The sequence below is a fragment of the Syngnathus leptorhynchus genome, chromosome 12, assembly GCF_054491065.1.
Source record: "Syngnathus leptorhynchus isolate UIUO chromosome 12, UIUO_Slep, whole genome shotgun sequence".
NCBI classification, from domain to species: Eukaryota; Metazoa; Chordata; class Actinopteri; order Syngnathiformes; family Syngnathidae; genus Syngnathus; species Syngnathus leptorhynchus.
The window spans coordinates 6014544-6041124 of record NC_141206.1 but is presented as its reverse complement, the minus strand read 5'-3'; the positions used below and the strand labels follow the sequence as shown (position 1 = coordinate 6041124).

Genomic DNA, 26581 nt, shown 5'->3' with positions numbered 1-26581 from the left:
TTTTGCATGCATTTTTTTGAAGTTTTAATGGCCTACTCGAGCATTTTATTTTGCATTGACTATGTTCTGAATTCACTTTGACTCCAAAATGTCTGCATGTAATCATTTGCAATTTCGTGTCTTAAAATAATTCTAGAGTAATTATTAATGTTCACAGACTAGGTTTTCTGTTATACATTTAGCAAAAAAAAAACGGGCGGAATTTGACCTTATGATCGGTCGGTTCGGTTGACACCACTCGTTTCGTAAACAGGAAAGGGGCGTGGCCAACGAGTACTCAGCTCCACGTTGTGGACATATGTCCATGTGGCTTGCCAGGAAGTCTCCGATATTTTACATGTAATTGATTTCCTCTGGACATACTTACACAGCTCCAAAGCTTTTTTTTTTTTTTTGAACTTGCTCATTTTATTCATTCCGGTAAGTATTGACAAGTGTCATGGCTGCTGCATCTGTATGCCACGTAATGCCGATCAGACTTGTTTGTGCTTGCATGTGCTGCATGATCGACGCTTTCCAGTCATTGCAATACTTTATTTACATGCATTTTGCAAACCTTTCGAGGTGAACTGTGAGTGCAGGCAAACGATCATTAAAGCTCGTTTCTTCTCGTCAGCATTTCTTGGTCACAGTGAAGAAAAATCTGACAGCCCTCCTCAGCTTAGCTTGAAAGTTTGTAAATAAATAGTTAGCTCGCAGTAATAGATTTACAGCGTATTAATTGTTTTTATTTTATATGCGTTTATACATATATTTATATGCACTCGTACTTAAATATAAGTACACTGACAGAGTGTACACACACTGCACGCATTTTCGTGACGTCATCTGGTTTCTGCCTCTTTACTCCACAGAGGGCCATGGCCTTTGTTGGGACTGCAGTTAGGCGATTGGTGTCGGCGGCGCGCCCCCGGGTCACCACCCCATTGTGCCGCACAAGTTGTCGGACCTACAGTTCCGAGCACACCACAGAGAAGAGCGTCCCCTATGAGAAGACACTCAAACAAGATGACACGATCACATCCGGGCCAACTAAACCTTTACCGAGGTTTTGCGTCGATAAGATCAACCACGTGGTTGTTATGATGTCACAATAATTTGTTCTCCTGCTTCTTTATTCAGGTCAGCTGATGTAGTGGTGATCGGTGGAGGAAGTCTGGGTTGTCAGACTGTCTACCATCTTGCTAAAATGGGCATGACCAATGTGGTTCTGCTGGAGAGGGACCGACTAACTGCTGGAACTACCTGGCACACAGCGGGTTAATAGTCTTCAACTTTGGGCTTGCTCGGGGCATTGTGACTGAGAAGGTGCATTGACCAAAAAGAGGGCCTTTCTTCTAGGCCTCCTGTGGCAGCTCCGCCCGAGCGACGTTGAAGTGGAGCTACTGGCCCACACGCGTAACGTCATTAGTAAAGACCTAGAGGAAGAGACGGGCCTCCATACCGGCTGGATCCAGAACGGAGGACTCTTCATCGCCTCCAATAAGCAACGTCTGGATGAGTACAAACGTCTCATGTCGGTGAGAAACCAGATTGGAACCTTTTGTCACACAACTGCCAATTGTTGCATGCTTTCAAAATAAAATTGCTGTTTGGTTCTATACATGTCGATACATGTCGATAAGAACTGCTTTGATTACTTTGAGTCGACCGCTGCCAAGAGTCTCAAGTTCAACTCGTGCAATGAGACTCCTCTTGCATATTTGGATCCAATGTTGAAAATGGTTCTTTTCATAACCACTCTCTATTTTCTAGCTGGGGAAAGTTTACGGTATCGAATCCCATGTGCTGTCACCTGCTGAGACCAAGGACCTTTATCCTCTGATGAACGTCGATGACCTCTATGGGACCCTTTACGTGCCCAAAGATGGCACCATGGATCCTGCGGGTACCTGCACCACCCTGAGCAGAGCTGCTTCTGCTAGGGGAGCGACGGTAACATTTACTCATCGTATTATATCACAAGATGCCGATAGCTAGCATTTCTGTGATGCCCTCCTAAATCAGGTGATTGAGAACTGCCCTGTTACCGGTATCAAAGTGCGAGCGGATGACCTCGGGGTAAACAGAGTGAAGGCAGTGGAGACCCCGCACGGCACCATCGAGACACCGTGTGTGGTCAACTGTGCAGGTCGGGCAATTAGATTTTTTGTGTCAGATACAAAAAAAAATGCAAATAAGTAAATGCTAAAGTTAGGAGTGCTATCATTGCATATTTTTAAAATAAAAGGTGACATTTATGTTGGTATGTTACAGGAGTGTGGGCCAACAAGTTGGGGAAAATGGCTGGAGTGAAGGTGCCCCTCGTTGCCATGCATCACGCCTACGTGGTCACAGAGAGAATTGAAGGCATTCAGGTACTTTTTTTATACCATGCTAGTTGGTAGAAATTCTTGATCCAACCAGCAGAGGGCACTGTAACCATTTAAATGCAAAACCTCAGCTGGTTTTGTGTGGGTATTTTTTTTATGTGTGTACATATTCTAATTGTATTAGGCTGGCCGTGTATTTACAAGTCCTACCTAAAGTGACACTACTTAACTTTGTCATGTGTATCAAATTAGCAAATGTGCACCGAGCCAGTGGGCAGATGTGTAACAGTGCTCATCCTCCAGAGGCTGATGCTTTTTAAGCCAGAACTCGTCTCTCTTATCTAGTTTAAGAGGAGCTTAGGCAGCATTACTGCTCCATCACGCTCGCACACATAGGCTTTCATAAAATGGAATCAAGTAGGCACAGTCACTAAAAAGTGCTTTCTTTCTAATGGCCAGCCGGCGGCGACTCAACCGGTCATATTTTGTCAGGGGAAAAATGATTTGCTTGTCACACTGATTTATGATGATAGTCAAGTTTTTCTTGGTGAGTTTACAGTTTTGATTCACAACATATATTTTTTTCTCATCCATTGTATTATTGGTTGTAAATTGTGTTACCCTTTAAATGGAAATGATAAATGCCTCATTTGTGGGGAGAGCTCTTACATTAGACTGAAAACACCTCCACAATGTTCACACTCAGCAATAAAGTGTCGCTTTTCAGAATCTGAATGCAGCTCTGCTTACCTATTGCAATGTCTTAGTTGTCTCTCGAGCCTGACGATGACCTTTGCTTGAAAGTGGCCTGAGTTGGCAGTTTCTTTTGTCTTTCTCTTTTGTGGTGTTCTATAACATTTTGCTCCATCTGTACAGAATATGCCAAATGTGAGGGACCATGATGCATCGGTGTACCTGCGTCTCCAAGGCGACGCCTTGTCCGTGGGTGGCTACGAACAAAACCCGATCTTTTGGGATGAGGTAAACGGTCGTGTTACCTCTTAATGCATCGGTGTCAAACTCAAGGCCCGGGGGGGCCCGATACGGCCCGCCACATCATTTTATGTGGCCCGCATAGACACATTTTACATCGACTTTGAGTCATTACAAAATTACAAATTGTTGTCACTTTTTAAAGATAGGGATATTGTTAGCTATTTATATTACCATTTAAACTATTTGATTTTTTTTTTTTTACTAGTCTCAATTTCAAAACTAATCAGTTTGTCGTGTAGCCTATACTGTAAATAATGGCCATCCGAGGGAAACTATGACTACGACGTGATGAGTTTGACACCCCTGTCTTAATGTGCTGTATGATGTCATCATTGTATTTCAGCAGTGACATCATAAACTGGCATCTCAACATCCTCAAACAATTTCAGAAGGCGTTTCTATTTCACCCTGATTACACAATTGTACGCGGCGCAATACCGCAGGGGGTTACTTTTGATGCAGACATCAAAATGAATCTCTTTACTCCTAGTTGTACAAATCTCTCATCCTCGTGGAATGTTCCTTAGCGAGAGCGTCGGCTTTTATCACGTGAATGAAAAAAAATCAAATACATCACGTAGCTCATTCTGTCGACTTCGCATCCTCGCCCGTTTAATCTGTTCTTCTTTCAACTGACTCAAACACTCAGCGGGTGTGCAATTTGTTATGCTGTCATCCTTTTTGAAACTTTTTAAATTATGTTTTCTTTCTTGACCTTTATCGAAGTGGAAAAAAAAAAAACGGAGTGCACAGGTTAATTAAGTACCACCCTGAAAGAACATTCAGTCATTATTCCTGTCGCTCTATGTTGCTGGCGAAGGTAGTTGAACAAAGAGAAATTATTTCTAGAAAAGTTGGATTGGGTGTGTTTATTTCTTATCTCTTTATCAAAGCAGATTAACAGTTCCTTAGTTTGGGTTGATTCTTTTTTGTTGGTGTACCTAATGGTATGGCCCATAAATGCAAATTGCCTACGTGTGACTGCTTTCCGAAGTGACTCGATCAAACAGTTCGACTTCATCTTTCGTGACTTTACGTCTTTGTGGCGTATGCCGTGATTCATGCGTACCGGAGTCACTTCTTAATCTTTCCTCCTTGTTCTGCAGCCGAGCGCTGGCTTTGATCGCTTTAGAGGAGAAAGAGGAGATGAGAGTTAGACGGCAATAGCGAGAATAGAGGGCAAAGTAAGGAGGATTGATGTCTCGGGAAGAACGTGGAGGACTGTGCTCAATTGGACAAAAGCAATTTTCACTTGAGCAAGCTGTGCTTCGTAAGAACACAAAGCTCCTGGGCTGCATCGTTTTTGAATTCTGTCCGAAACAGTAAACATGTTTTCAAAATGTTTTGAAATTTGCCATTTTCTAATGAATAAGAATCTATGATTGGCATATGTTTATTGTTTTTTTCTTTTTCAGGTTTCTGATAAATTTGCTTTCAGCCTGTTTGACTTGGACTGGGATGTATTCATGCAACATATCGAGGGCGCTATCAACAGAGTTCCTGTTTTAGAACAGACTGGTATTAAATCCACTGTCTGTGGACCAGGTACATAAATGTCCAGAAAAAGAATTTAGAAATGAATAGATTCCATCTGTGATTCTACCGAGTCGGATTTCTCCCAGAAACACTCATACCTAATTTCAAAGAAATAAATATGGAAATATGGAAAAATGGAAAGATTATAATAAATGCAAATGAGTGATGAGGGGAGACTAATGGGTTTAGGAAGATCTGTCTGTCTGAAAATCAGTCTGATGACATCACCATGTAGGCCTACTTTAAGGGAATTTTAAATGAAATGGTAATGACCATAAATTTGTTATAGTATGCCAATATTTTATATATTCAATATGAGTTATCAGTAATGTTTGTTTTGTTCTGCTAGTGTAATGTAAACATTCTGTCTTTTTTTTTTTTTTTCTCTACAGAATCCTTCACAGCAGACCATAAGCCGCTAATGGGAGAGGCTCCAGAGGTCAGAGGTTTCTTTTTGGGCTGTGGCTTCAACAGTGCTGGTACGTTTATTTTTTGTACAACAACACATTTTGCACAAGGTTGGGTAAAAGTAAACAAAGTTATTTGTTTGGTAGCCTGCAAAGCAGTGCATATTTACATGTTGTTCTCGTTTTGTAAGTCAACAGCAAGATGAGATTTGACAAAGAAGGGAATTTTAATGAAGCATACTCCTAAAGAAATAATTCTTGCCAACAGAAATGTACATTTGCAGGAATTTGAGGGTTGATGGTCTTTACAGAAATTCAAGAGAATAGCTGAAAGGGTTGAATAACTTTAATCAAGTACCACATTCTGCAGTGGCATCAAAGTAGTGACTTTTAGGGTGCAGGTTTTATATTTATTGTAATTTATAAATTTCCCATGGAATGGTTTTATTTACATTTGTTGTATTTTATACAGTATTGTATATTTTTACATTATATTTGTGCCTGTTTTCTTATCACTCATAGTCACACATTAGCCAGAAATCATAAATAAGGTGATTAAAACCAAAAAAAAAAAAAAAACATTACATAACCAAATGATTATTCTGAATTTACTAATGACCTTTAATCTTCCCCACTATTATACCTGAACTCTGACAGGCACAAAGTAATCCAAAAGTGCCTCGGGTTAAAAGTGTCATTCCATTAAGTGACTTGACAGAGTTCACCCCTGAATTGAGACATGAAGAAATGTCAGCGTCAAGAAAGATGCATCGTGCGGAGGTGTAAATGTTAAAGTTATCGGCGTAAGAGAAAGTACCCACAAAACAATCCACCGTTAGCCTGGGCTAAAGCTGAAGTCTCGTTATGAAATCCTTGCTCTGATGTCTCTCTCTGAAAAATGCACCCCCCCCCCCTCTCGCCCGGCCGCCGTCTCATCTCACATCTCTTATCGCACAGAACACATTCACGTCACACAGCGGCTTACTTGGCGCTCTGTTTGGGTTTGGGAGAAACCAGCGGGCTAAAGTTCAGCACTTGCTTCAAGTGCTTCCTTTTCAGTAATTGTACTCGTTGCCAGGCAACATTGAATTACCTGGGCGATGTCAGAGCATCGGTCAGAACTCTTAAGAGATTTTGTTTGTAGTGATGATTATGGGCATGTAATTGCTTTTAACCACTGGATGGCTGTTGCCATGTCGCCCCATTTTATATAATCTCAATAATTAGCACCTTCATCTCAGTGATATTTGGTAGGGTACTAAAAATTGCCTGTACATTAGGCAGTGATGCTTTTAGAAAAGTAATAAGTGCAATTAGTCTGAGTGCTGCAATGCTTTTTTTTAGCAGATTTTGACTCGCTAATGCAAAAAAAAAAAAAAGTGAAACCACAATAACAAGTTAATCAAGACCTGCATGATGGTTTGTATTACCAATTTCAGAAAATTAAATCACAGAAAAAATATCAATATAACCTTATCATTTGTGGCGCTCTACTCTCAAAGTTTATATGAGGTCAGGCATGTAATGACTGTTTGTTTGTGGAAAATGCATCTGGGCTACAGTGCCCTCTCATTTGCCTTTTTTTTTTTTCTATGGGGGTGGAACAATGTATGCCAACTGACTCACGAGCCTTCCCCCAGCTGCCCTTCATGGTCCCATCAAGCTGTGTGCAACCAGAGGAAGCCATGCGTTGTACAGCTGTGGATGAAGTTGGGGTCTTTGCCAAAGCGGGCAGTCGCATGCATGCTAGCTTATTATTGCAGCGAGATGGTGGTTAGGACAAAGAAAGCGGCTATAACTAGTTGCTTTGTGTCTATTTTGGAAGAAATGGCAGAGGTATTATCAAAAGTGTTGCAGGAGAAGGGAATAAATGGCTTGAATGCGGAAATACAACCAACGTGTTATTATCCGAAGGAAAGTTTTGACATTTTGGGTTACAATTGGAGTTGTCATCCATTTTTCTTCAGCTGCTTTTAAAAAGAAATACACGGAAAGAGGATTTGATACAATGTTCTCGTATGTTGTGCCCATCATTTCCTTGGCTACCCAGTCTCTCTATTTAAACTCAATTTCTGAGCGTTTGTAAAAGCGCCACACGAGAAAGGAGCGGGAGAGAAAGATAGAGAGAGACACAGCGGGGAACAAATGTTTGCGCAGCACGAGCTAACGATAATAGAGCGGCGAGCAGACAGCCGAGTAGGAAACGAGGAGTCCTGACGAGATGAGTGGACGCACCAACACTCGCACGCCGATGCGTTCTCGCACGTCAGCCCCGGTTATCTCGAGTGACATTTATCAGTGCCACCTCGCCCCGCTGCTTGTCCAAGTGTCTCGGGAGAACTCTGTCATCCCGCTTTTCCTCCTCCCCACCATCCATCCGTTCAGACGTCCACCTCCGGGCCCGACCCCGGAGTGACGACGCTGGCAGATGTGTGAAATGATCTTCGATGGAGAGAAAGCGCTGATGGGGGGATGAAAGAAAGAAAGATGCAAGGCCACTCGGGTTGCGCTGCTGCATATTGATGCTGTGTCGCAACACACACACACACATATGCAAATTGCTAAGAAGGGAACCAAAGGGGAGGGGGTGGGGGGGGCGCTTTGAGGGAAAAACTCATTAATGCTGCTCTGTTGGGACCAAGATGGCTGAAATACTAAATTGGAAGTTAGTGTCGGGGTCAACTAACTTCCCAAATGCTGTTTTTTGAGGAGGTCACAATAAAATCATAATGTGAGTTTCTCTTTTAATTTGATTCACTTTCTGTTTGCTTATTTTTCATGTTAGCGATATTTTGACTATGGAAATGAATTTAAATACACTCATTTTTTTCCAGGTATGATGCTGGGAGGTGGCTGCGGTCGCGAGCTAGCTCATTGGATTATCCACGGCCGGCCTGAGAAGGACATGTATGGATATGATATTAGGTATGTGCAGCAAAAAAAACATACCAATGTATCATAATGGCAAATATTTTCAATCTGCATGATTGTGACTTTGCTCGTTTGGATTTTCACGTCAGGCGTTTCCATAACTCGCTGACGGACAACCAACGCTGGATCAGAGAGCGGAGCCATGAGTCGTACGCCAAGAATTACTCGGTGGTTTTCCCGTTTGATGAGCCCTTGGCGAGCAGAAACATGAGGAAGGATCCGTTCCATCGGGTACCTGACAGCTTTTGACTTATGCTTCACAAGCACAAACACTTGGTGCATATTTTATAATGCCTGCTGACGGAAAGGCTGATATTATGAAAAGTTTTGTTTGCTTTACACACTGGCAGCAGCCTACAATATTTCCCATTGAGATTAATTTGTATTTGAAGGTATTAAATCCAAAGTCCAAAGAGTCACCACATTAAAATCTTCATTAACTCCACTGGAAATTAAATGCAATCAGTAGCACATTAGCTTAATTAATTGTAGTGAACCATTTGTTAAAAACAAAACACTCTCTCTATTTGAATGTTAGTAAGAAGGGCTAATAAACATCCTGGATCTGATTATTTAACTTTGACTATCACACAAGTGGACAATTGAGATTTAAGACTTCATCACAAGTGACAAGCCGGTGGCAGCCAGCCAGTCGGTCTGAGAGAAGTGAATGTTTCTCTTCTTTGTTGCCATTTTTTAAAATGATTTCTAAAATAATTGGTCGGCAATAACAAGGCGTACCACACCTTTTGTCGGTGCATCGTTTGCAGTCAACGTGCGCGTTTGTGATGAATGTCTTCCCGCGTCAAACTTTGACTCCTTTTTTTGTTGTCTAGCCAGCGTCTGTCTCATTTAATTCCTTTGTCATTGTCATTTGTCCCCTCCGTCCCTCCTTCATCCTTTCACCCTCTGTTGCCTTTTCATGCGGTCAGAAAAACCATTGAGGCTGAAGCCGAAGGCAGTTAGCCGTGTCACTCTTCTTCCGTGGCTACGTTTATTAATGCGATCCCGCCACGGCGACTATAAATGACACACTTATCTCCACTCGCCGACTCTCGCATGTCTTTCAACTTCCCTTTACGTCCGACACAAATTCCTAATGGATCCTTGCCGTCGTATTTAAACATTAATGGCCCACTTAGTCTTGCTTCCTCTTTGCTGACTTCATTTAACTGCCACGTTGTCTGACAGGGTCTGTCCTTGTACATGCTGCTCAGCGTTTTTCTGCACAACAGATTGCGTTAACTAACGTTTGTTACTGTCGACTGTTATTTTTTTAATTCTTTTTTTTTTTTTTCTTATATGGGAGCTCATTACTTCAGCAAAGGAAGGAGGCAATGTTTGCCAATTATCTGCAGCAAACTAGTTTAGACTCAACACTGCCTCTGCTGGTCTCTGCCATGTACCGCACTCAAATTTGCTTGGATAATTCCAAAACGCAATTACGCATTATCTCAAGTTCATGCTCCCGTTGTACTTTTCCCCGGCCCGAGTAGTCACGTGTTAACGTCGGCTTTCTCCATCCTAATTACGGCACCTTTTCCACCCCCATCTTAACGTGCATGTGTTTGTAAGTAACTTTTCCTGTGCAACTAGGCTGCTCTAACCTTCGTCTCGGAGCCTTTTAAGACCCACGCTAATCACTTGCTAAGAGAGATCACCTAGCAACTGGCCTTCCTTCAGCCGGTGAGCAGTGTTGACAGTTTTAGTAGCAGCCCTGGGAAAAAAAAAAAAGGAAAAAAAAGTCCATTATTGTCTAAATGAGTCGTGTGTGTGTGTGTGTGTGTGTGTGTGTGTGTGTGTGTGTGTGTGTGTGTGTGTGTGTGTGTGTGTGTGTGTGCGATACTGGTCTCACCACAACATAGAGGTACTTAGTGTTCACTTGTTCCTTTGAAACTAATTAGATGGAGTCATTTTAGGAGGCACGGTGAGCCCGCTTTTGTAAGACTAACTGTGGCCTCCTCTGACGTGGCCGCTTGCACGTTTGCTGTGTAGCACAGATGGTAAATATAGCTCGGTGTGGGAAGGCTTGGCAGGAGACGGCTAACGCAACAGACACCTACAGTAAGCAACTGTGGGCGATTGTCAATTCCAGCGAGGAGGAGGTGAAGCATTTTATTCCGACGTGTTCCATCATATCCCAAAAAAAATTAAGAGACATTTTATGTAATTTGTGCGCTTATTGATTTTAGTCAGACAGTGATATTTTGATCCCGGATGGCTATCGGCGTAATCTTGCATGATTCACAGTTTTAAAAGGAAACACATAAATATATTACTGGAAAGGAGTGTTTCGAAGTCCACAATATTCAACTACCATCACAATTTTTTTTTTTTCTTATTTGAAATCACAAAAAAAAAAAAAAAAAACTCCCAGTTTGTAGATACGTACATCCGACTCACTTGACTATCATACCCTGAGCTTTCCATATTAACTGTTGATTGGCTTTGCTTCATAGGTGCTGACAGAGCAAGGCTGCGTCTTCCAGGAGAGACACGGCTGGGAGAGACCGGGCTGGTTCACCAAGGACGGACAAGCTCCCGTAAGACAAACACACACACATATTAAAACCACATTAGCATGGTCAAATCCAAACTAATCCCAGTACGGGATGTAGTTTGTAGTAGTAATTCCAAATCCCTCTCCTCGTTTGTGTTCATCTATGTCGTTGGGAAGGTCAAAGATTACGATTACTACGGCGCCTACGACATCAAGACTAATCAGCAGTATAAATACAACGAGCTGCTGGGCAAGGAGTACACCTTTGACTTCCCACCGCATCACGATGTGGTAAGAGTGAATTTAGCCATGGGGTTAGATATGAGCGTTTTGGTTCTTGAGTGCTCACGGTAGATTTTTTTTTTTCGTCTTCCCCAAATGCAGATCAAAAGCGAGTGCCTGTCGTGCAGGCACGCCGTTGCCGTGTTTGACATGTCCTACTTTGGAAAGTTCTATCTCACCGGTCCAGATGCCAAGAAAGCAGCCGATTGGCTGTTCACTGCCGATGTCAACAAGAAGCCAGGTCGGTGTGACTAGCCAACGCATCTCACATACGTGCAAGGTAGCGACAGATGGTGGAGAAGGATTGACAGTTTCAGAATGAGCAGTAGATTTTCTCAATCACCTCCAATTAAGTATTCGGAGTTGTTGTGAAATGGAAGCCAGCTTACTTTATCACTTAGCGAGGCATTCCTCTGATTAAAAAAAAAAAAAAACTGCAGCCAACAGTTTGATCCAAGCAACTGTTTGTGGCAGAAGAGACTGAGAAGACAAGATGTCTATCATGTGATGTTTTATGTCAATCACCTTTTTGCTGTGCGTGATGGCTGAAGGACACGTCCCCCAGTCAGCCGGGTGACGTTTATGTCTCTTGAAATTATACACAGATGTCATTCGACACAATGTCGCCGGCGGTCTCGCGGTGACTCTTTCCGCCTGCGATGCGCTCGGTTGACATTTCCGTTTTAATAGGGGTTCACGTTCAGCCGTGTTAGCTTCTGAACAAAAACCAAAAAAAGAAAAAAAGGGTTTACGTTTTATTGGTAGAGCTTCTGACAAACACTGCTGCCAGGAATCGCACACGGGCTTCAAAAGTGTGTCAAGACAAACGAGGCAGATCTGATGTGTTCTCCTTTGAGGTATTGGGATAGGCCTTTGAAGAAATCGCTCTCTATTGATAAACAAAAAATTTGTTTCTCAAAGGTGCTCTGACAATGTATAGAGCTAACTTAAAAAAATAAAAATACAGGAGCATTTTTTTTCTGATACAGCTTCATTCTAATACCCTTGATTTTTTAAAAAAAATTTTAATTGTCTTTGTGTATTTCTGGATTTTCTGTGTGTGTTTTGCAGGTTCCACTGTGTACACCTGCATGCTGAATTCAAGAGGAGGGACGGAAGCTGATCTAACAGTCAGCAGACTTGAATCCGAGGCCGCTAACCTCCCGCTGGCACCTGAGTCAAATGGTAAGTTGAAAAAAAAAAAGAAAAAATCCTGTCTTTAGTGTCATTATATCTTGTTCCATTTGTCCTTCAAATGACTACCCACCTTTTCTGGAAAATTGACATAAGGCGTTTGTGACTGTTAAATTACAGGTTGTGTCTACCTGTCTATTTTTTTTCTTTTAAGCAATAAAGTGACTTTTTTTTTTTTTTTTTTAAAGTCGTTGAATTTCTGATCTTTTTTTACCGGAGGCGATGCATACTACCTAGCCATCGGAGGCGGCGTTGCCGAGCACAACTGGAACCACATTCGAAGCGTTCTCCAAGACCAGGGCTTCCGCTGCCAGCTAACGGACCACTCAGAGGACATGGGCATGATCAGCATCCAGGGACCCAAGAGGTAAGGTGGGCAAACATGCACTCAAGCTATTCATTGGACTTGACTCGGCTCGATTTCAAATCAAAAAGAAACATTTTTAAGCATATTCCGAATCCCCTTCAATCATTAGATTCGCACTCAGTCACATTCTGCTCTACTTATATGTTGTGTTGATGGCATCCCCTTGAGGAGTATTTTTTTTTTTCCATCTTCTCTTGATCTTGCTATATTCTCCCCCTGCCGCACTTTTCTTTTATCCTCAACCAACTCTTCTAATCTTCTCCTCACCCCAACACCCGCCCTCCACCTTCTCCTCTTGCTGTGAACGTTTGCGTCAAAGCACTATCGAGTGCGTCACTAGCTCCAGGAGTCTGTCACACTAAAACCGTATGTGTGTATTTGTGTGTGTGTGTGTGTGTTCATTTCATTATAGATTCACACAACTAATTGAATGTTGACTATGGGAATTATTGAGTGGCTCTTGACTGGTGTGAACATATGAAGTAATTAAGGCATGTTTTAGCTTCAGAGAATGGAAGTGTGGTGAAGTTATGATAATTAATGTGCACGTTTTGCATGTTTATTGGAATTATGAGAGGCCGTGTTTAATAAGCGGTCTCGTGAGAATTCAGTCGGACACCAAGTTAAGTGCTGTGTTATGTTGAATGCACGCTACTATTAATCAACAACAAGCTTACTGTGCAAGTTCAAGGTGCAATCCCCCCCCCAAAGACGATTGAATGGAACCCCCAAAGTCGTTTGAAATAAAAATATTTTATATACACGGATAAGCTAGGATGTCCAAGAAAGGAGCACACGCAACCTTTTCACAGCTTATTTATAGCTAATTGTTCTTCCTCTTGTGTTCTCGAGTTCAATGAACAAAACGTAGCTTCAGGGAGGGCAGAAGTGAGACGACAGCCCCCCCCCCCCACACGCACGCACCACTGCACGCCTGCGACTTCATCGATTGCTTTTTTGAGAAAAATCCAACATGTTCCCCCAACTTCACTTGTGGCTTCCTGACATTTGGTTTTTGCTCCTGTAAAAATATCCTTCAGAGGCATTGAGTTCTTTCACTGCCCCCCCCCCTCCCCCCTTCAAAGTGTACAAGAAGCAAAGGAAGCTAAACTTAGTGCTTTTTTTTTTTTTTTGCCGCTGACTCATTTTTATGTAATATCGATTTTGTGCGTGTGTGTTAGTGGGAGAGGTTATCACGGGAGCACCTTTTTAGATTGCTTGTGAGCCGTGAGCTCTTTTTTTTTTCCCCCCTCTTCTTCTTCTTTTATTTCTTAAGTCTTATCACATCTATCTCAGTGTAATACGTCTCATATGAGAGCAGGATTTTCAAAGTGTGGCAAAGTGAGCTTCCCATAAAAAGCCGCTTTTCATATTACATTGTGCCCTCTTTAACAAACTGATATGCTTATACATTTAACATTTTATTTTGAATGTATAAAACACTTGATAAGTTAGTTTTAAACAATAAAAACAAAAACAAAAATAAAAGAAATAAATACAATTTATTAAAAATATATTTTAATGATAAGTCATAAGATTTTATATTTTATTTTTAATGTATAAAACACATGAGTTAGTTTTAAATAATTATCAAATATATTTGGTCTTATTGATGATTTTTTGTTTGCTCGTCTTGTCCAGTCGAGAGGTGCTACAAGAAGTGTTGGACACAGACCTCAGCAATGAAGCCTTTCCTTTTTCCACCCACAAAGTTGTCAAAGCGGCCGGCCACCAGGTGAGAACACGCACGTACTCGCACAGAGCACACGGTCGGTGGCTCGGCTTTTAATTGCAAGTGATGACCTGAAAATAACCCTGATTTCATTTTCTTCTCAGCTCAACTGCTGCTCAATTTCTACTAGGGGTGGGGTCATTAATCCAAATATAGTTGGGATTTTCATTTTGCCATCTCACTGTCATAGAAAAACTATGATGTGCAGCAAGTTTTGAAATTTAAATATCTTTTTTTTTTTTTCTGTAATGGCCCAGCCAGTATGTCAGAGTAAGAACGAGTGTAACTTTGGTCTTTGAAACTGACCAACAGTGTCATTGGCCTACGACCAAAGCAAACGTACTGTTCCGGCTCATGCAGCGCCTAACACATGCCCGAGCCCCGCTGTCTTGGTTGCTCTTGCGTAAATTATTCAAGGCACAAGTGACTGGAGCCGGCATTTCTCTGGCAATGTTTGCGCATGTACACAAGTGTGTTGCTTGTGCTGCTTACTGGTCTTGTCTGGGTGACATTTTAATGGCTGCACAACCCCCCCTCATAACTCGCCGGAGGAACCGAGTGTGCCGCTTTGGGTCATTTGAATTGTTCTTGGTTTGTGTTTGCTCATGTGCAACGTGTGTCCGCGTTTGATGCGGCAAGCGTGCAGATTATTTGTGAGCGTGCACTTTTTGTGACATGTACATATGGGGCCCAGGGTGAACCTTGGCTGGCCAGATGGCCCAACTGTCACAGCGCCCACTGGGGAAACTGTTGGAGACATTTCTCTCTTTACTTCACACTTTTTTTTTTTTTTTTCCTCATTTGCTCACTAATTCGTTTTTGCTATCAGGCCATCCTCTGAGCTTTGCCTTCTTGTCAAAGTGTTATTCAAATACAGAGGGACCTCTTAGGATTAACACAATCTATTTCGGAATGCAGATTTGTTCCTATTCAATTTCCCATGAGGGACCATGTAAAGTGAGCGAATCTGCCCCAGCGTCGTCATGCAGTGTCTGTTTTCTAAGAACGAGCTGTTGAGATTTTATCTAGCATCCTCATCCCATTTTGGGATTCCTGAAATCTCTGCAGCAGAGATTGCAAGATGAGAATGATGATAGGAGGGAGAGCAGACCATTTTCAAATGCTCCATTTTCTATTAAAATCCAGATTTTCTTTTTTTTTACTCTTGCCTTTCGCCAGATTTAAATGCATAAAAGTCCTTTTTCGCCTCCCCTGTCTTCCACCATTTCAACTCCAAAATGTCATTTTAAATGTCCTTTCAGGCATTTTTTGACATGTCATTTATAAAACAAAGATAATAATGGCATCTTTACTCCTGATTTTCTATGTTTTATATACTTTCTATTCATTTTGCTTTTCCTCTTCCTGGCTTCCTTCCTCTGTGTACAGACACTATTCAAATGCAATTCAATGTGGAGCTTCGAGATTAAATGTGTGCATTTGTGTCCTTGTGTTTGGCGGAGAATGCTTGTGTGTGTGTGTGTAGGCATGCCGCATCTTTTTCTAAGCCTCCTCGTCTGTCGCTCTCTTCTAGGTGCGAGCAATGCGTCTGTCCTTTGTCGGGGAGCTGGGCTGGGAGCTGCATGTTCCCAAAGACTCGTGCCTTCCCGTCTACCTCGCCGTCATGGCTGCCGGCGCCAAGCACGGCATCGTCAATTCAGGCTACAGGGCCATCGATTCGCTCAGTATAGAGAAAGGTAACGTGGACACTCAAGTCTGCTGGGAGCAATCAACATATTTAGCCTTATTATGAAGATATAAATACTTCAGCTGGAGTGTGAAACCATTTCGGAGTAGGACGGCCTTTTTCTTTATTCTGAATGTATTTTTGCAGAGTTGAACGGTTCCATGAATGGAATGACGGTAATTAGGTTGCAGGATTGTGTTGAATAATAAGCACCCGCCATTTTGTCAGGGTACCGCCACTGGCACGCCGACCTTCGCCCGGATGACACGCCCCTGGAGGCGGGGCTAGCCTTCACTTGCAAGTTGAAAAGCTCCATCCCCTTCCAGGGTCGCCATCGGCTGGAGAAGCAGAAGGAGGAAGGCCTCAGGAGACGCATCGTCTCCTTCACCATCAATGAGTCAGTCGGGCTTGAATCAGACTATATCTAACTGTAATACATCCTGTTCACTGGTGGAGCTAGAAGGGGGGGGGTCTGCAGGGGCTCTGCCTCCCCCATGTAAAGTGCCAAGATAATTAACTTTGGGGTATTTTCTGACTTACAGGAAAGTACCAATGTTTGGCCTGGAGGCAATCTTCCGTAATGGCGTCCCTGTCGGTCACCTACGGCGGGCTGACTATGGATTCTATATCGACAAGACAATCGGTTATGGATATATCCGCAATCCCGATGGCGGAGTGGTAATTATGATCTTTCACCATTCGCGTTGGGTCGAAAGCTTTTCAGTGCTACCTTTATCACCAATCCATTTGTTTTGACGTCAATATCATTTTTGCCCATCTTCAGGTGAGCACTGATTTCATCAAGAGTGGCGAGTTCACCCTGGAGAGAATGGGAGTAACGTACAAGGCCACGCCTCACGTCAGATCTCCATTTGACCCCGAGAACAAGCGTGTGAAAGGCATCTACCATTGATATGGACGTCAACCTCCTCCGCTCGGGGTTGAGCTGAGCCTCACGTGTTTTGGCTTGCAGGTGCAAGATTTCAATCAAATCTCTGGCAAATATCGAACTTTTATTCAAGCTGTGACTGGATGGGGATTTGATATCAATGCTGATGGTTCGGAGATGAAATGAATCCAATCGGAATGAGCCATCGCCAAGGGTCATTTCCGCCCTCGGCTTTTATGTGTCGCTGCTCGAGTTTACTTATTAAATGATTCTATAAATTGTTTCGAAAACAAGAATGTTACACAATTAATCTGAAAGGATCAAAAGCAAAGTAGATGATTAGAAAGGTCTAAATTCAAGATAATTGGTTTTCTTCTGGGTAATTCGCTCAAGACAACACAACTGCTAAGGTAGCAGCTCACTTAGACTAACACTAATGTATTGATTGATTTGCATTGGAAATAGTGAAGTAAAAAAAATAAAAAATAAATAACGGCCATAAAATGCAAAAAAAAAAAAAAAAAACACGACAAAATGAAATCAAAACGGCTTTAAAGTGAAATGAGAGCTTTACTTTGTCAATTTGGAGGTTTACAACAATCTCTGTTCTCAGTCAAATGATAATTTCAGCTTTTGTGGCAGGATACTTCAAAAGTATACATTAGTAGTATATCGCTAACCTTGTTTGTGGCCCATCCTATGCGGTCTAACGGTATAACATTCGCCAGTTACACACGACAAACCCTGCAGGCACTTTGAGTCACATTACAAATGACTGATGTCTATTATGAGAATCATGACTTGAGGGAGAGGAAAAAAAAAAAAAAAATTCCTTGCTCAGTCTGACTTCAATGACATTGAGCACAAAAACATATATATATATTTTTTTGATGCAGTCTTAATCACTTTTACATTTAATGTCCAGGATGAAATAAGAACCACTGGAGACTTTCTGTGAACGACTTCTTGTCTAATTATGTGGAAAAATTGTTTACAAAAAGAAATTGAATTGTGGCGCCTTTGGTTTTTAATTGAGATGAGCGTGTCTGTCTGCGCCAATTCATCTTTCTAATGGCCTATCGGGTTTTCAATTTCTATTGGATAAATCCTGCTTGTTTGATTGACTGTGTCTCATTGTGTTTCTATTGAAGCAAGCGGCTGCTCCATATCGCTAATGCGGCAACTGCTGCAACATCCATATATTATATATTATTAATTATTTGGTCAATTTACAAATCACATGAGCTTAAAATTAGTCTGTTTTCACAGCTGCAGTTAAAAAAAAAAGATTTTTCTTCACAGTACCTTTTTTTTTTCTTGTATCAACACAATACTCCAAACAACAAGCTAGTGTGTATTTTCATATAAGGGTATAATTAAACTAGCAAGTCATCAATGATCACAGACAATGTATGCAGTGTAACTTGGCCCCAAAAGTGGAACCTTCTTGGGCTCATCCCGCTTGGCTTGGCTCAGACTGGGGGGACATCAGGGCGATTGGTGGGGCGTGCGCCCACCTCACAAGGGTAAGGCGGCTTTTTGAGTGTCGAGGTTACGACAGGTAGAGTCTGCTTATCCCAATCTCCCTGGAAAAAGGAGCACATGATGGAGACTCTTCACGCTTCGCTTTTTATGTATCCTTTTTGTTCACCGAATGTTCCCATATCATGGAGTCTGTATTTATCCATTTCAAATTTCAGCTTAGTTTCGCCTGTCAAATTTTGGTGCTTGTTTGTGAGACTCACAGGAAAGAGGCGAGCAGTGGATTGGTTGCAGTGCATCGAGATGGGCGCCGTGTTGTAAAGGGAATCCAGCACCTGCGTGGCAAAGCCGTCCCACTCTAGTTTGGAGTACTGCTCTGTCACACCTTCGTCGCCACAAACACACTGATCCTTTCCTTGGAATCTAACATGTTGATTGATAGGGAAGTACATGATTGATTGATTGATGGATGGATAGATGATTGCACACTACCTGTTGATGAAGCTGAAATATTTTTGTAGGTGGTCCAAGTCCACGTGGGTCTTGCACAGCTCCAGCTGAGTGCGCGGGTAATAGTGGACGTAGTTGACGCACATTTCCTCCATGATGCCGAAACCGCCCTGAGGAACCCCAGAAAAAACAGACATGAAATGACCTAGGTATGCAATGTTCAAATTTTTGCACAGGAATCCATGAATGAATTTTTTATTTGAGTTGTAATTGGCGACTCACCACGGTGGGCTTGTCCCTATCCTCTGTATTATAAGTACACTTTGTTATGAGGACATCACCCTGTCAGGAGAAGCACATCGTTTTTTTTTTTTAGTATGCACCACAAAGCACAAAATCCCAAAATTGCAAAAAAAAAGTTTATGGATTTCCCATTATGCCACCAAATGCCGCCGTGTTCCAAAATCTACTCTATTAAACTTACAAAATCAATGGGACCCTTTGAGATTGCTATCACTCTGATGTTCTTGAGTAAAAATAAATATTACAATAGTAAAGTCAATACTAGAGTTTTATTTATAGATTTTTTTTTCTGAAATTCATGGTTCTTTTCATACTCACCGGTAAAACGTTTGCCATCTTCCTCAGAACTCGAATAGTCTATAAGAAGAAAAAAAAAACAATAGGGACAAGGAACCAGATTTAATCAATTCAAATTAATATCAAGAAATGGATAATGCTAATTAATATCCATGACAATTGTATAGTTTTATATCTTTTCTACAACACAACCTAAATAAACCATTACACAAATAGTCTAATGAATTAAATGCTTTACCTCGACTAAATTTAACCACTACAGGAGGAAACCGAGTAGAAATAGGATGTTCTTTCTTTTTCTTACTATATATGGCGTAAGGATTAATTGACTGAATAATTAATTAGCACACCTAAGGGTGTTCATAAATTTAAAGTAGAATGACTGCACTCCTAAAAATGGATTTTCAGATTTTTCCGCTATTCCTTTCTATCTCTCCAAGCATTTGTTCAAGGCGTTGCCGCACTTGAAGCTTTCGTAGTATCATCCGGCTCGCACGTCCATTGACGGCGTGTCGGAATATTCCTAATGAGGCTGAGTACTTAGACAGCAGCACCACTCGGGTGGGCTGGTGATGTTCAAGGCACAAGCAGATGTTCCTCTGCGCCACCCTCGTATGTTTAATTCATCTTCCTTCAGATGGCAATGCAAAGAACAGATGTTAGGCGTTGGTTGCTATTTGTTGCGATGATGAGAGCAAAAGCAGATGTTGATATAGAGAATGTGCTGACTCATACTGACAAATGTTTTTTTCCTAATTTCATACAAAGATCAAATTAACTAAAAAAAGAATTACAAATCAATCCCCATTACTGATTAATAAAATTGAATAGACTCAATAAAAAAAATAATGTTATTTTTCGTAAGTAAAAAAAAGATTTGCAAACACACCACTGAATCTGTGGAAAAAAAACGCAAGTCATGCAAGAGAGGCTTTACTGTGGCTCACCTGGTAGTGTGTGCTGAAATGTTGATCCTCCTGCACCACCTCCACTTCTTTACCCTCCCTAACCAAGACGGTGCGCACCCCGCGGCCCGCCAAATGCGTGTGCAGCTGCGACGCGAATATAAAGATACCGCCACGAGGCAAAGCCTATTAAAGCAGATGATGACATATAGACAAGCTTGTTACATTCAATATAATTACCTCCAAAAAGATTTTAAAAATGTTTTGCGGGCCCCCTGCGATATCCTTCACCCTCCCCATGGCCCCCCCAAGGAAATCATTTTAGCTCCGCCACTGAATATTGGTACTTTGCAGATAATATGTGTCGTGTGTACTTACAGCGCGTGTACACTTTGAGGTGCAGTAGCCAGTGAGGTAGAAGGCGTGTTGTTTAGGTGGGACGGCCATGATAGGTGTGTAGACCAGGCCCAGCTCCATGATCCCGGCGTCGTCGCGCCTCAGACTGGGGGTGTAATGTAACCTTATCCCGGATGAGTCACGTCTGCCTGCACGCAACGACGTCGCGGATCGTTAATGTGCTTCACGTGCGCTCCATTGACTCCCTGTAACATATTCACATGCTCGCAGGGCAGAATAATTTCAGCAGGACTCGTAAGCATTCATGAGTGAATGATTCAAGGCGGGCCTTGTTTTTCCTCTCGTAGCTTTGTTAGAGGATATTGAGGCGGGAATGACGGGGGATGAAAAATTCAGGATGTCATTAATTTGAGGCAGAAAAGACAATGTCGTCATGACTAAATCTGCTGCACAATGTAGTTTCCAGTGAAACATCATCACGCAATCTAGGCCAGCAGACTGCCGGATGTAAAAAAGTGGTTTCATTTCCAGTAGTGTAGAAATTTTGAAAAATTACAGGTGCTGCTTTGTGTTCTATAATTTCACAGATTCATTTTCTTTGTCTTATTTCGCACACAGTAATTTAGGCACACTATAAAAAAAAACACTCCAAAAAATAAAAATAAATAAAATAATATAAATATTATTTTTTTTAAATACTCTAAAAAATGTAAGAAACTGAATTTGGTATTTGATGAAATAGTAGAAAAAAAAAGTCAACCTGCCAGATGTTGTGTCATGGATAATAAGGAACACATGAATTAGCCCCGTCACGATGCTGATTGACATCCCCCTCCATTAGAAGAGGCAAGTATAATTATCTCCCCAGTGCGCTACATGTTTGCTTGTTTGTCAACAGCATTCAAACTCCTCTCTAACGTTGGAACATGACAGAGGCGTTGTGGTTTATGCTAATAAAAAAAAAAAAAGATGCATTTTAACCGTAGGACTTCCCTAAGTTGAACAGAATAATATGAAAGAGCAGTGAGAATATATGAAATATGAAAAAGCTAGAATATGCGGACAAGGTGTTGAAGGTCACCTGAGGAGAATAGTCTGTAATAATGACTATGGCCCAGATGAAAAAGCGTCATCTGGAAAATTTTAAATGAATTGCTCTGTTGGAAATTAGCCCGCAGCTTCTCAGCAACACTCTCCTGCTGCTTGTTGGAGTGTGTGATCACATGCGTGCCCCCGTATTTTACCCGATATAAGGAGAGGGTTGTGGTAATGGACTTCCAGGCGGAGGAACCGTGAGGAACCCGGCCCACCAATAGGGAGGCCTGCATCCAGAGGGTAGTAGAATTCCTGCAAAGACATATTTTGATTGACCAAACACATACGCAAATGAAAACAAGCCATATTTTTGGCAACACGCAAGATGGCTCTGTCCACTTCTCGCTGATGTGCCATGAAATAACAAAAGCATTCGGGGTATCTACATCACTATCGTCGGGAAATCTCGATTCAATCTTAATACATCATTTAATCGTGCACCAGATGCAAGCGCACATGCCTTCTGTTGATCCAATTGCGTAGTGTTATTTTTATATTCTAATGTTATTTCCCTTATCGGCAAAGCAAAAAATATTTGAAGACTCGAAGCCTCTTCCGCACACACGTACACAACTTTGTGTTTATTTTTGCAAGGTCGCATTTCTTTTTGTTGCGCTGCCGGGGAGAATTGAACAACGCTATTACGAGGTGATGAAAGAGGCCTGAATATTTCCCACCTAATCTCGTCTTCACCGCTCACAGAAGGCAAGGGAGGCATCCCGCTTGTTCTTGTTTGGCTGACACATAATCCAATCAGAGAGCAGCCTGGCTGGGGAGTGCAGAAATATGGTGACAGGCTCCCCGTTCCGCTGTCCTCTTTGTTTTATGTGTCACCCCCCACTGCCTGCTGGCCCGCTCCGCTGGCTGCTCTCTAGCTTCTGTTTATTACGCTAAACTTTAGCGACTATCTATTACTTCAACTAGTCTACCATAGCAGTTTTCGACTCTTTAGAGCCTCACTCCATGAAAACTGTTAATACCTTATCGTGTCCATTTCAAAAATGAGTCTCATGATGATGCCTACTAAATTTTCTAAATGTAATGCAAGACTAAAGCAGCTTTAAAAATATTACAAGACTTCAATAACCTTAAAACAATCTTGTACACTGGCGGAGCTAGGATTTTTTAACTTGGGGGGGGGGCCAAGGATATCTCGGGGCTTCGGCAAACAAAACAAATTATTAACCACAAAATGTTTTGGAGTATAATGGAATTTCTACTTGAAATATGTTTCAGGGTTTTTTTTGTCTTTGTGTGTGTGATGCTGTGCAAGGCTTTGTGTGTGAATTTTCTTCCCACATAGCGAGCGGCTGCACAGCCGTAATAATAGACTTTTTGCAGATACTTCCAGGCGGCTTTCATATTATTTGAGTAGGAGTTGGTCTCCAATGAATATAGTCGAGGACTGCGCCCCAAAATATTGGACTGAATTTCTAGTGCTGCTCCTATTAGATGGCGGGTTCTATTATTGGGAGGATCCGACTTTCACATTTTAAGTCACAAAATTCCACCATTAATAGCCCAAAATTCAAATTTCATCATACCTCAGCACCCATGGCCCAGGCGGCCAGAACGTGCCGGCAGAAGTTGAGTTTAGCCGGCACCATCTTGTTGTCGCAGGAGCCGCTGTAGTCGGGAACGTTACCGTTGTCCGGCGAACATTCAAACACCTCGATGTGATGCACGATGGCCTCGTTTCCTGGCGTTATCACCGACTCGTACTGACGCGGAGAAGAAAGAAAATGTCCCGTTATGTAAGCGATAGAATTTCATAAACATTATCAGCTGAAGCTTCAAATCTGGTTGATGAAACCAGATTTTTAATTCATAGCCAAACTATCAGGTCACTTTACTGTCATCAAAGTGTAAAGCATACTGTATGTAAATCAGACAGGAATAAAATTCATGGTGTTTCTGCATTTGCCTTGATGTACGCTTCTTCCTGCCAAGCATGACAGTCCATCTGCTGTTTGCTTCCTCCAGATGCTGCCAAAAAAAGCCGCAGTATAATTGCAGCTTGTGAACTATCTCCACCCCTCGCCACCCCCTCGTACCATGACGATGTGATTCTTGGGCATTTTTTCAGGCAGCTTGTGGATGGAGCACCAGTAGGTGGTCTCCTGAGTAGGGATGACCACGTCGGGCGACACCACGTCTAGCGTCTGAACGTCGGGGGGCAGCGTGGGAGCCGGCGTGTCGGGGCGGAGCATCAAGATGCGTTGAAGACCCGTGTGGATGCGAGAGAGGTTGAGCTCCTCCGGTGAGGCAAGTGGTTTATCCAAGACGCCGTAAATAATGTGTACTGTTCCCTCCTAAGCAAAGCGAATGTATCATGTTATAAAAATAACACAAATTATTATGAGAATAAAATTATAAATAATGAAAATAAAAAAAGAATAAATACATAAAAATAAATAAATCATAAATCTATATTCATTTCATTGATATTTATTTAATATAGGAGAAAATTGTTACAATAAAGTGAAAAATAATTGAAATGTAATTCAATTTATGATTTCATTTAACCTCAATGAGGTAGTCTCTGGGGTCACAGGTGCTAAATGGTCTTTTGAAGAGCAAGTAGAAGCCTCCGGATTTCCATTTGGCTTCTATCAACTCGTAGTCTTGTTGGCTATCCAGCGTCACTCTGCCCTCACTGTCGCTCCAGGCGTCCTGAAGGAAAACACCACAAATGGGAGATATTAGGAATTGCGTCCAAACCATTCAGCATACTGCATGGAAATAGATTTTAATGACGTGTTAAAAGCGCTTTAAATCTCATTCTATATATTCTTATCATTGTCACCACAGTGTGTGCTTTATGGCAGGTCCATCCATCCACTTGTTATCTTTCTCACATTTTTCTTCGCATTTTAGTCTGGAATAGCTCCCAAGATCTATTGCTATACTTATCTCGTTCCTCCTCTTATATAACTCTTCTCAAATGTAACAGCCTGCACACATCTCAAAATCCATCCATATACTATTTTATGCCCTCATGCACAAAGATACAATATATCAACTGCTCCATTTTATATCCACAAAAGTGGTGTGGTGTTGTATTGCGTTTGTTGGTTGCTTCACATTTTGTCTTACATGGTAAGATAAAAATCTGCATTTTTTTTTTTTAACTGTTTGAGTTTGCTTGAGACACATAAAATGAGGCGGCGGGCCAAATCTGGCCCCCGGGCCTCAGGTTCGACACCAATGTCATTGACTGGCGCCAAGTCCGGGGTGTGGTTTTCCTTTTACCCAAAGTCAGCTGGGATAGACCAATGGTCCCAGTAAGATAAATAATGAAGATGAAGGGATCTCATTCATCCCCCAATTGATTATCGCATTGATTGTGTACACCACCAGTGTATAGATCATTTGCTGTGGCGGCCAGCTTCCAAACATGTCCGCGAGTTGACAGCACAGGTGGTGTGCTGAAACCGACGCGCTCCTCCTTCATTAGCAGGGTGTCATTTGTGCGCCGGGATGGCCTCCGGTCCAAAGGTCATGTTTGTGTCCACCCAGCGAACCATCAAACCACATGTGCACCTGCCATTGATTTGTCTCAAACTAGAAGACGGAGCCTGATGGAGGTCTGCTCTGTGCTCCACTGGGGCCCACAATGTGACACTGAGAAATAATAACAACCAACATCATGTCTTCGTGTTATTCATTTACTGTTTCAATCATTTCTACTGCTCAGGAATGTGTGAAAGTGAAAAACTGAATGTAATAGTTTGTTTTTTTTTAATTAAATGTAAAGATAGATATTGTCCATTGACTCACCCCAAAATAATTTTTTCTTCCAGAATCCCAAAGCAGCACCAGATCAGCGTCGGTCAGCTCCCCTCGCTCGGACATACCCAGCACCACGCCGTGCTTCAGCTCGGCCACCTTCAGTTCCATGTAGACCTCCTGGCGGGAGTAGCTGATGTTCCACGCCAGCTGGAGCTTGCCGAGCGGGTCCAACAGCACCCGGAAGGGCATTGGCAGCTCAGGTGGCGACGGTTCTGATGACTCCGAGTCAGGACGGGCCAGCTCCACCGTTGTGATGTGAGCGGGAGCCTGGTAGGAAGCCACGAGGATGACCATGAGAGCGGCCAGGGCGGTGAAATACATGACGGTGACGTCCTGCAGGCGGAATTCTTTGCTTAGGATCCTCATGGCCGAAAAATGACGTGGGTTTGTTTATTTTCTCAAGTTTATTCTAAAGTATATGAAAGTTGAAAAATGTCCTCGCGGGTCACGGAAGCTCAACAGCTCGTACCATTCCTCTCGTCGTCTCATCCGCTCGTACCCAATCTATGCTTTTTAAGAGACTCCTCCCTTTGCGATTTGTCTGTTTTGAGGCAGACTAATGCTATTATTTGTCGAGCGCAATTCAATTGTATCCCAGAATGCCCTTGGGTCAAACATGATGGTGCACATCTGCCATACCCTAATTGGTCCAAAATCTACCATGGACATTATCAATGACAATCATCAGCGTTTATTGCTTTGTCCGTTTAAAAAAAATAAAATAAAAAAATAAACATATATCACATGTTTCTTTTTTTCAAAGAAATCTGACCTTTTTGCATTAGGCAGCAAGCTTTTCATGAAGCCATAAACAACTTAATGCATTTGTGGCTTTCCTTGAGCCGCCTCCTCGGGCTGTGAACAACCTAATTGCGCTGCCAATTATGGCCGGCACACACAAGATGGACACGTTAAAGTTGCTTAAAAAGGTTAGCCCATCCCTAGAGGGAACAGGTGACCATGTCCTCCACCTCATGTGTGTTATCTGTGGAATCGATTAAAAATTAAATAAGATGATAGAGTAAAAAAAAAAAAAGATTGCCTTGGATGTAGGTGGAAAAATGTTT

The 26581-nt window shown here is 42.1% G+C and overlaps 2 protein-coding genes across 3 annotated transcripts; one reads left to right on the top strand and one right to left on the bottom strand.

The window, feature by feature from the left end:
• The first annotated feature begins 253 nt into the window (after positions 1-253).
• sardh (sarcosine dehydrogenase) lies at positions 254-26252 on the top strand. 2 transcript variants are annotated; one of them, XM_085926098.1, is made up of 25 exons: positions 254-420; positions 855-1048; positions 1123-1259; positions 1342-1520; positions 1756-1935; positions 2008-2131; positions 2257-2357; positions 3189-3293; positions 4724-4853; positions 5237-5323; positions 8086-8176; positions 8272-8413; positions 10642-10725; positions 10860-10973; positions 11067-11205; positions 12036-12149; positions 12378-12525; positions 14167-14260; positions 15792-15954; positions 16173-16341; positions 16487-16622; positions 16729-18359; positions 18581-18974; positions 23809-23987; positions 25526-26252. In XM_085926098.1, exons 2-22 carry the CDS (start codon positions 861-863, stop codon positions 16855-16857), a joined length of 2754 nt encoding a protein of 917 aa, XP_085782224.1. In that variant the 5' UTR covers positions 254-420; positions 855-860; the 3' UTR covers positions 16858-18359; positions 18581-18974; positions 23809-23987; positions 25526-26252. The 2 variants fall into 2 exon arrangements, with proteins under 2 accessions (XP_085782224.1, XP_085782223.1); XM_085926097.1 differs by having other exon boundaries at positions 16729-18974.
• dbh (dopamine beta-hydroxylase (dopamine beta-monooxygenase)) lies at positions 18306-25880 on the bottom strand. The gene is made up of 12 exons (XM_085926104.1): positions 25503-25880; positions 24249-24395; positions 23777-24034; positions 23267-23443; positions 21872-21974; positions 20649-20815; positions 20313-20456; positions 19387-19425; positions 19048-19107; positions 18808-18935; positions 18579-18738; positions 18306-18419 (listed from the first exon to the last, which is right to left on the bottom strand). The coding sequence occupies exons 1-12, from the start codon at positions 25878-25880 to the stop codon at positions 18306-18308; spliced, it is 1875 nt and encodes a 624-aa protein (XP_085782230.1).
• Positions 26253-26581: the final 329 nt, after the last annotated feature.